At 43.7% G+C, this 11,120-nt stretch overlaps 1 protein-coding gene and 1 long non-coding RNA gene across 2 annotated transcripts; one reads left to right on the plus strand and one right to left on the minus strand.

The window, feature by feature from the left end:
• Positions 1–4: 4 nt before the first annotated feature.
• On the plus strand, positions 5–1,584 carry LOC125530748 (the record flags this gene model as incomplete). The annotated part of the gene is made up of 4 exons (XM_048695148.1): positions 5–142; positions 583–657; positions 814–936; positions 1,112–1,584. Coding segments are annotated over 4 exons (474 nt in total), but the record flags the coding sequence as incomplete, so codon positions are not given.
• Positions 1,585–4,008: 2,424 nt separating this feature from the next.
• LOC125530749 lies at positions 4,009–6,670 on the minus strand. Its single transcript, XR_007292990.1, has 10 exons — positions 6,533–6,670; positions 5,998–6,446; positions 5,714–5,908; positions 5,566–5,622; positions 5,383–5,467; positions 4,951–5,292; positions 4,670–4,863; positions 4,492–4,581; positions 4,154–4,408; positions 4,009–4,084 (listed from the first exon to the last, which is right to left on the minus strand). It is a non-coding gene; the product is annotated as an uncharacterized LOC125530749 (long non-coding RNA).
• Between the last annotated feature and the right edge of the window lie 4,450 nt (positions 6,671–11,120).

Genomic DNA, 11,120 nt, shown 5'->3' on the forward strand with positions numbered 1-11,120 from the left:
CGACCAGCTCGCCGCCCACGCCGCCAGGCTCGAGAAGGAGTGCGGCCTCTACGAGCGCGACCTGGAGCGCGCCATGGAGTCCTGCGACGAGCTCGCCAGGGAGAGCGACGACCTGCGCAACCGCCTCAGGGACGCCCCCGACGTCAGTCTCCCTTTCCAAGCTCATATTATCAGTTGTTCATTTCATGGTTGATGACTCCTGTTATCCACTGATTACTACATTCTGGATATGATTTCTTGTCTGAACTTGTGTGTTCTGCCATTGGGAAATTTGGTTAGTTGACGAATTAGTATATCATCCAGAGCTTTTATTCAGTTCATGCATAATCCAGTTTGACTTGTCCTGTTACATGGTTTGTTTTTGGTCTGGCAACTATAGTAGAGCTCCATCACCATCAATCAGGTGAGGTGATTTGGTGTTGGATCAACTCTAGAGCTCTGTCACCATCATTCAACACTCTGCTTGCTTGCATGATACTCCTATATGCTACTGCGCTGGCTGCTTCGTAGTAGTTACTAGTGCAGTGCTGTTTAACCAACCTGACTGATCCTCCAACATTCATCTTACTTACTCACGCGCAGCTTACTGAACAAGTGCAAGCGCTGCAGAGGGACAAGGAGATACTCAAGACCAACCTAAACAAAGCAGAGGAGGAGGTACCATATATGCTGAACCTCTCTTGCCCTTGCAACTGCAAACATGTTCTGCACCTGCGACTTTTATCGCCTTCTCAGCGAATGTCAATATATTTGATTTGTGTGAAGCTAGTGTGGTTCTGACGGTTGGAAGTTTCTTGCGTGTTTCAATTCAAGGTTAAGTTGCTATTCGAGGAGAACAGAGCCCTCGATGAAGCCAACAAGAGGCTGCTGTGCTTGCTGGAGAAGGAGCAGAAGCATCGGTCCGAAAGAAAGCACTCCGCCAGTAATTCCACCAAGGTAAAAAGCACCAACCAACCAACCATAAAAGCTCACACAAGTGTGTACTACTGATTTAATTTAATTTAGCAGGCAGTAGAGCTGTTAGTCGAAACCATGAATTACCTACCCTACTGTCAGTGTCAGTCTGGTTACCTTGGTGACTATATTAACAGTGCCGTCCTTTGTGTTGCAGCAGAAACGCAAGTCGTCGAGCCTGAAGGACACGAGCCCGGTCGGCCTGGCCATCGATTTCAACAGTGCGGACGCGTCGAGGCAGCCGCTGTTGCCCTTGCAGCCAAACTCTCCGGACTGCAGGGTGCATAAGAAGTGAAGCTGGCCGTCCCGGCATTCTCCTCTGGATGGCTTAAACTGAAGTGAACTGAACAACTACCCCTTAGCTAGGCATCGTCGCTTGCTGCTTGCCTGATCCATCTGACTAACTTGCTGGGTTTATTTGGCTGGTTCTTGTCGGTAGAACCTCCTCGGTCATATGTAGCCTGCGTTTTCTGCTTTCTTCTTCCGCTTGTCTTGGCAGCTGCCTGTGTCTATCATATCATGATCCTTTCATGACAAAATTAGTAGTATTATCTTAGTAGTTTTGTGTCTGGTGATGAGCGTGTAATGCGCTGATTCGACGCCTATTGTGGCAAGTTCGTCGTGTCTCTATATCACTTCTCTGTTCCCTGGCTGTCAATACTGCGGCGTTTTTTACAGGAAGGGAGAACTTGTGTCAGGCAGATGTATCGTGCCTGGTTCGACATCCTGAAGACGTATGTTGTCCATCTCAGCGAACGCGTTTGACCTGACCTCTGCTGTAAATATCGGTCGATGTACATATATTCCTAGCTGCTCTCTTGTCCATGGAAAGACGGCACTCTCGTGTCATCCATGGCTTGCATACATACAGATACAGGTAGCAAGATGATGTACCCTGGCTGTGGGTTTGGTGCTTCCCTGATGTTTGAGTTCCATGAAGCTCGGCAATGGAGATAGCTGTCTTGTTTTTGTTGGAAATTCGCCCTCAGGATCGATCACATCAAATTGCACGAACACACGCGCACAAAAATCCAGATAGCCAAGGGCCCTTGTCGTGCCCTCTTTTCTCTTTATTTCTATTTTCTCTCTTTTCTCCTGGTTACAAATCGATGCCATGGCTCACTTACTTATATATAGACGCAGCCATGACCCCAAAAAACCGACTCCAAGCTAGGCTCGTGATCTAAACTGACTCCTACACGGATTGCACCGGACACAGCCAAAGGCAAAGCCTACTAAGACACGGCCAGATACTACTACTCTTGGTCCGACACAAATTCACTTGCCTAATCTAATCTAATTACACGGCCACGCTGATCATAAGCCTAAAACGACTCCAACTCAAACTTGTATACGTATAGACTCAAATACTTGGTAACTTATCTAATTGAAACCAACTTATGTTTGGATTATCTAACAGTTTTTCTTTTTAAGTCGTGCTAATTAATATGCCATGAAATCGGTTTGATTTTTGCATCAGATTGCTGTTACCAGCTTGTCATAGTATGCATATACAAGGGAGCGCACTGAACTTTCAGTGCACGGCGGCATTGGCGCACTTTATCAACGCCGTGCGCTGCATGCATCATGATGGAGCTAAAGAGCGACAGTGTGTAATACGTGGAACATATACTAGTCGCATGCATGCGGTAGCTATTAACTGGGGTTACGGTCCAGTATCTCGTGTCCTACGCCACCGAATCCTCTAGCACCCGTTCCAGATTTCTTAGTACGGGCCGGGCCCAACTCAGAACAGCTCCCTTTGCGTGCACTAGGTTGTATGGCACAACTAGTTGTGGTCGAGCAAGTGGAGTGCATGGAAGTTCTCTAGCTCCATGGCATGCATATGCTAAACCCCAGGCACTCGTTTTCCGTCTATGTGGCGTGCTTGCACAATACCGCAACGGACGAGACTGCTCGAGCCGGGCTGTGGCTTACTATATATCGTCTCTCTTACTCCCTCTGTTCACTTTTATAAGACCTTGAAGACATTTCAGACAATCTGCAAAACAGACTATTTTGAGTTGTCTGAAACGACTTATAAAAGTGAACGGAGGGAGTAGCAAAAATATAGTGCCGACGCTCAAACAGAGGGCCAGCTCATGGGGTCAAGTGTTGCATGCATCCACTGAACGTGCCTTAAGTGTGTGCTGGATCTGGTCTAGCATGTATCTTGGCCGTTATTCTCAAGTTCAAAAAATTTCAAACGATGAAGAGCACTGCGTGTGGTAACCCTACTTGGTTCCCTATGTATGATGTTGTGCTCGTGTAAACAATCTGTTTTTAACCTCCTGCATGGGCTCTAGGCAATCAAAAAATATATCTGACTGGCATACATTATATTGGTCTGGATACTAATTGCCACGGTACAGTACATAAGGATGTTTGTGCAAACCAAACTCCTGCTATCTGACTTGATAAACTATTGAGCCGACTAGGGGGGTACATTTCTCATCTGGTTTCTGAAGATGTCTACCAAACTACAAATTGTTTACAGTTGCTCTGATGTGCTGCATTGCCTTGCCTTGTACGGTGTGTCCGATTTGCTGTCCTCAAGCTTCAGAACGTCTTGGAGGATGGCTCGGCGATAGGCACATATATTTTCCTGGCAGATAAAAACATACTGGAATGATTGTATGTGTATTTTAAATATGGTTGGAGAGTTGTTCTAGCAGACAAACCTTCGTGGTCGGGTTCCGTAGTGTCTCGCCTCATAGTGCCTTGCCATGAATAACGAATAGATGGCGGACTCCTCACTGAAGACGATAGCAATACATATTAACGTTTGATGGCATCAATGAACATATGTTAACGTTTAAAAATACCTTGCAATTTTTTCTAGATGTCTACCAAACTACAAATTGTTTACAGTTGCTCTGATGTGCTGCATTGCCTTGCCTTGTACGGTGTGTCCGATTTGCTGTCCTCAAGCTTCAGAACGTCTTGGAGGATGGCTCGGCGATAGGCACATATATTTTCCTGGCAGATAAAAACATACTGGAATGATTGTATGTGTATTTTAAATATGGTTGGAGAGTTGTTCTAGCAGACAAACCTTCGTGGTCGGGTTCCGTAGTGTCTCGCCTCATAGTGCCTTGCCATGAATAACGAATAGATGGTGGACTCCTCACTGAAGATGATAGCAATACATATTAACGTTTGATGGCATCAATGAACATATGTTAACGTTTAAAAATACCTTGCAATTTTTTCTATCATCAAAGTAGGAAACTCTCTGGTCCATCCATCACAAGTGCCTGGCCAACTGGAGAATAAAGTTTGCACACATTTGAAGAATGCCCCACGGATAGCATGACTGATTTGTTCATGGAATTTGACTCTGTCGGATGTAAATCCAAATGGGCCTGCTTGCGGATCTAGAACAACAATCCTCTTCCTCAGCATATCTAAAATATAACAGCACCATCCATAATGCAGAGGGGTGGAAAATGAACTGCATTGCAATGTAGACACAAATGAATATTCATTGTAAAATATAATAGAGCAGGGGGCAGGGGAAACATATATGTGACGTACCATCCGGCACTGGTCGATGTGTTTCTCCATTAGGAGTTCTGTTTGGACTAAGACGGCCAACGTTGGGTCTATGTTGCGGATGGCAAGTGTCTGCATACATTTGGTATTATTATCAGAACTGGTCATCCTGAAAAAAAATTAAAGTTGCATAGGAAAAATAACCAACATAGTAATGTACCGTAAAGTCTGGCTCGACGAACTTTCGCCAAATTGCAAAATCTCCATCTTTTGAATTGGTGTGTTGGATTTGTGCTAATCGACGAACAATGAGTCAAGCATTCATGGCTTATTGCATCTTTTCTGATGATCTAGTCACGTAAAATATACCCCTGCACTAACAACAGCCTGGGCGTGGGGTGCTCGATCCATGTCCTGGTACATAAAAAGGCAAGTAGAGGGAACATGAGTTAGAACAGTATGTTGATCATAATACAGTTTTGTTTACTGATGGGATATTACCTAGACATGCTGTCAGGCTGATCATTAGAGATGCAGAATGCAAAGATTTTGCTTGAATCAGCCGGTGGGGTGTGTGACGGTGGAGTCGAAGACCATGGGTCTGACACAAATGATTTTCAAGATAAATGTCTGGCGGGTGGGGTCGTGTCTGTTAACTGTGAGAAAGAAACTCCCGTGCAATCTTGGTAAGCGAGTACGATACTGGAAAAAAGACCATCATGATAGAAAACAAGGCTCGTTAGGTCAGCGGATGAGTCGATGCCCCTTTCTGGAGTGGATGGATTGTCGTGGTTGCCGTCATGAACATAAGTGCCTTGTTGGTTATAATAGTGCGGTTTTGGCCTGAGATTGGGCAGAAAATAGATTCAGTTGGGCAAAATGGTGCATGCTTATAATTAATTATATATAAAAACAAAATTGATTAAAAAATACCGATGTGCGTGTCGTCCATAATGTTATCACTGCTCTGTACATATACCCTTTTTCCGAGCTTGATGTACATGCCCAGTGGAGCTGCCTGTTGTTAAGTTGATGAAGGGGAGATCATAAGGATTCAATCAAAGGCTGCATATCGCTGTATTGGGTGTGAATTAGCTTTTTGTGACGAGAAACAACCTTCGCTGTCGGAAAGATCGTGCTGTTGTCCCAGCCGGTCATTGACAATTATTTGTCCTGTGTTCCATGCCGATGATGACTTAAACGAAAACATCTAGACAGAAAAATGGATCTACCCGTACGACAATAATTGATTTGGTGACAGTACCTGCTGTGTTGGTATCTACCAAACGGCATGTCGTAAGACCGGCAAGTTGGCAACATATGCATCTGCTGGACAAACATGCCCCTAGCTCGTCGAGAAATTTTAGCATCCCAATTTGGGTGGTGTGCGTATCTCGGAGATGTTTGCCATAAGCCTGGTATTGTGCTCCTTGAGAATGATTCCAACGAGGTCATTTGCCTGCATGACAACAATTAAAACTTTGCACATAGATAAAATTTAACTGCTGCCTAAATCTAAGATATTAAGGTTTCAATCTGGTGTGGTACCATGTTTGGGTACTCGCGTCTCATTATGTTGGCAAACTCTACAGGGCCAATAGTGCTTCGTGGCTTAATTAATCTTACTAGCAGCACGAAGGGGGACCTTTGAAGATGAAGGGTCACATATCTTGTTTGTGACATGGTTGGGATGGTGAACTTTTATATTCGATATAATATTCTCTGAATGAACAACCTCCTTCAGATCACACTAAAAAACAACAACACGTAACATGTGTGAACAAAAAAAGACTGCAGGCAAAAGGAAGAATTAATGGTGTTGAATAAAAATGCTTTTGAGATTACATCTGTGACAGCAAAAAAACTTCTTGTCCTTCGTGGGATGTAATTGAGTCAATTGCCTTCTTTACTGATTCGTGATCGAAAACTTTGACATGGGGGAGGATATTCTGTGCAATGTGCCTGCTTGATTTTTCGATCTTGTCCAAAGCAATTACCTGCATGGACAAAATAATGTGAGGTCAACATGATAAAAAATGTCCTACCTAAAAAAAATATTTACAAGATTGTTGAGCATGAATACCTGGAGGAGAAGGTGACATCCAACTATGTGAATTGTGATGTTGCCATTGGCGATATCGGATTTGATCTTTCTGACGCCTTTCATCAAACTGTCCGTGACTAACCTACACCAGTTGTACGAATTCATCTCTGACGGGACAACAAGTGCTGCCCTGTAATCAACACTAGTATAATCGTGCTTGGCGCATGGGTTCAGGACATGGCCAAATGAGAAGATTACAAATGCTATCTTAAAGCAGTCACATTCCACTTTGCTTGAATTCTCATCTAGATTCTTTGATAAAATAAATTCAGCGGCCTTCAAACTATGCACGCCTTTGATACTAATGCTTGAAGCCAATCTGCTGAACTCTATGCAAACTTCAGAAAGATCTGAATGTCCTGGAGGAATGACCCTACTTCCTTGGGGCAAACCAAATGCATCGTTTACTTCTTGGTCTGTGATTGGAATTTTCTTTGATTGATCCAATTCTAATAAGCATTGTTCTGGATCTACTCTGACCATCAATGAAGAGCTGAATTTCAAATTCAGTTTGTGTGTAATTTTTAAATGCATCAGCCCTCCGAAACCTGTTTCAGAAACAAGACCGCGCTTGAAGTTACTAAACTGGGATACCACACAAGAAAACTTCTGAATAGATATGTGAGAAGTAAGAGTTGCATCTGCTAGCGTGATCCTGACAGATTCTTCTTCTCTGCCAGAAATTGGGCTCGTTACATCTTGGGGGGTGGCTCTCCGTCTGCGTTGCTGTGGCTGGACATCGTTCTAATACTTGACAATCTGGCGATGAGAGACTACATCTTAGATAGGCGGCGAGTTTAGAGGGCAAATACAGCAGACTCGATAAGGCAACACAACCAAAAAAACTGGATTGCAGAGCCGCACTAGCTATGGGGAACTATGATTGCAATGCCTACTGAAATATAAATGGAGATGGATTTGTCGATCCAAGAGAAATTCACGGTCGATGCTGCACTTGATATGCTTAAAATCCATACCTGGTGTGGGACGAGTGGGGCTGGAAGCATCGAAGAAATTGGGGCACTGGGGGCCAAGGGTAGAATCCGTGACGGCGACGGGGGCGGTCGGAAACACTTGAGAGTTTGATCTCCGCCGCCGCCGTTAGCGACTTTGGTAGGTGAAAGATGGGGAGGGGGAGAAGAACAGTAAATGTTTTGCATGTTCTGCATGTGCGTGGGGCTGAGACGATAAGGGCTGGCTGGTCTGACCAAAACAAATGGTTACAGTGGTACGTACCGGGCGATTTGTCTTGGCAATTAGAATCTCTAATGGTTCATATTGGAAGATATTAAGTTTAATAAATAAGAACTGTCAGCGTAAACCAGGTTGACGCTGCATGAATGTGTCTGTGAGGCTCGTACAGCACTGCACGCGATCCTCGGTTAAACGCACTTGATTAGATAAATAAAGCGGGAATAATTAACAACTAATTGTTGCATTAACATCTATAAAAAAATGTCAACATGGCCGACTAATTGTGCGTTGAAGACTTATTTTGCTAAACCTGACAAACAATCCAGCCGAGCGAGCTGGCATAATTTTACAGTGGCCTAACTTGTGCTCGGGCCCAGTTGGTCCAATATGCAACCTGTTCTAAATTGCGGCCTCTCATGGTGCTGGGTCGCGGGACATCTGCTGCGCATGCGGAAGGATCCAGGACCAAACCGGCTGGATTACACGGCCAATACAGCCTGGTGAAAAACAAACGCATCACTCCTATACATTGCACAGTTAATGCGAGACGATGATCCACAACATGCAACCGACTGGTGAGGATATGCATACTAATGGACGCCGTGCACCAAAGGAGCTTTTCGGCATACACAAGTCTTTCTTTGACATGTAAGTTTTCCGAGGCTCCCAAGTGACTTGCTGCAAGTGTAACTAACTTCTATGTGATGCCATTCACAATGAAACTATAAAACGGATAGTGTATCGGCGACAAGATTTTAGAAACTTTGGCATTGGTAGTTCAGAAAACATATCTCTGAATGAGCTAAAAAGAGAGCACGAACCTAATTCCGCAGTGCTATATATATAGTACTCCGATACTAAGATATTTCACAAATATAAGATGTTTTGGATAGTTTATTAATATGGACTGCATACGAACTAAAATGAGTGAATAAACAGTCTGTATATATCTGATTCAGAAAAAAGTTAGAACATCTTATATTTGTGAAGGAAGGGGGTATTTGTTAATTTAAACGACACGATGGTATTCTACACTGGCCATTGCACATAAATATAAGGTAGTGAGAAGATAAAAGTGCACAGGAAATAGAAAGGGGGACATAATAGAACTGGAATGTAAACTCGAATTATCTGCCTGAGAAATGCCCACACCACATGGTTTTTAATTTTGTGCAGAATGCTTATGCTGCTGCTTGTTCCATTCCTTTGTTGGAATATAAGGCAGTACAAAGTAGTAGAAGGAAACAAAGAATATAGGATGTATACTCGTCTGGCAACACAACAGGGTAGGATGATCATGGATGGTATGTGCTCCTTTCCTATCTTCTCCGGCTTCGGCGCCGATGGTTCTTCCGCCGAATCGTTCTCGCCGGCACTTCCAGCTGAGGGGGTGCCGGGCTCCGACATTGATCGTGGGGTGCATCGAGCACCACACCTGTATGATATGTCCAGCCTTATGGCCCAACTGCATGATCTTGGAGTTGGATGGAATGCTAAGGATTTGTCAACTTGCAGGAGAGAGGGCCGTCAAGGTTCTATGCTGGCAAGTCGCGGTCATTCAAATCGCTGGGCAGCGTCGAAGGCACTGGAGGATCTACCGGAAGCAGAAAAATAAGGAGGAGGGAGATGCAGCTGCAAGAAGAAGATGCGAGCAGCAAACCTGCATGGCCCCACCAACCTGTCCAAGTTCATCGGGAAGAAGCTGGGAGTAGCAACCTGAGAAACGATGAGACGACGATGCCTTGTGCAAGCCGTGTGAATTAGTACAACTATTTGTGTTTGGCAAGAAATTCAGACCATCCTAACTCAGCCCAACAAACGGGTGCAACAACGTTGAGAAGCATCAGTGCTACCTATCATGGGCGGGCTCGCGTGTGATATGTAGGTAGGTTTTTATCTAAAAAATGGAAGAACCGGCCTGTTGAACTCGCCACACTTATGGTGGTTCTATGTGATTTACTCCCACTTCAACTCTTCGGCGACACTCATGTTGGTAGCATCTCCCTTCCACGTCGGCAAAATCACCTTCAAAATCCAGGACGTCAAAAGGTGATTTAACTATAAAGTTGATTAATGTATTTTTGAGCATTTTACCAAATGACAACCAACGTTAGGTACGTAAATACTACTCCCTCCGTTCTGAATTATTTGTCACAGGCATAGATGTATCTAGATGGTACTTTGCTTATGGGTAAATAAACAATTTTCCTGTGGAGGTAGCTATGGAAGGAAACCAAGCGAGTCCAGGGATAGCTCGGTAGTTATTTCTCCTTTGCGCAACGGTAGCTCATGTAGGTTATGGCTCGACGGCTGAAAAGCGGCTGGTGTCAGGTAGCGGCAATAGATTAGAGGATGAAAATCAGAAAATTGACCAATTCTTTCCTCCATTTCAAAGAAAAGATCGACTGAGCTATATTCAATGATTGATAATTTTTCCAATTTGTAGATAGATTCTCAGATTTGCTCAATTGATGGTTGAAACCAAAAGGATGATACAACTTTTTTTCTTTCTTTTTTCTGTTGATGTACCACCTTGACGAGTTCACGTTGATCCTTTCGATTGATAAATATTTTATTCAGTGAGTATTGTCAAGATGGACCGGATAGTGTCCTAATCCGAGGAAGAGAGTTTAAAAAACATCCATGATGCTAAAACCATATATTAGAGTGTTTCGAAGCACAAAAGGCATTAATTTGCCTAAAAAGGAAAGTGTAGGATCTTTTAGTGGTATGCCAAATACAGACATTGGCCTAAGTTGGAGCTTGATAAAGGAGAACTCTAATTATGCCTGAATACTCCAAGCAACTCTCAACATTATTCATCTCAATGATTTTATCATAAATCATCAAAACCAACTAGGGTAATATGAAATGTACATTCAAGTTATTATATAGAGTCAATTACTCCGGTGGTGTTAGAACTTGACGCAAACGGTCACTTTAGTGCTACAACTTGTGGAATACATCGAAGTGGTGTAAAAACTTGGCTTGGACGTGCAAATACGGTGCTAATCGCGTTTGTATATGTCCACGACGCTGACGAGGCATGCTAGCGTGGCGTGGGCCCGTTTGTCAGTGACCCAACAATGAAGACAAGGCGTGCGGCATGCTTTTTTGCATGGAAACCTTTTATTTTTTTCATATAGAAAAGCTGCTGACAAGCGGGTCCCAGCTATCTGCAGCACAAATTTTAATTGAATGAAATGAAAGGTATGCTCAGGATTCCAACCAGAGCAACCTCAAGTTCCCTGCTCGTGAAGTTAGCCAGCCAACCCATTCACCGTTCATGTACATTAAGGAAACTGTTGGATAACGTAGCAGAAATTCAAAATTTTCCTACGTGTCACCAAGATCTATCTATGGAGAAACTAGC

The sequence above is a fragment of the Triticum urartu genome, unplaced genomic scaffold (assembly GCF_003073215.2).
Source record: "Triticum urartu cultivar G1812 unplaced genomic scaffold, Tu2.1 TuUngrouped_contig_6532, whole genome shotgun sequence".
Classification (NCBI taxonomy): Eukaryota; Viridiplantae; Streptophyta; class Magnoliopsida; order Poales; family Poaceae; genus Triticum; species Triticum urartu.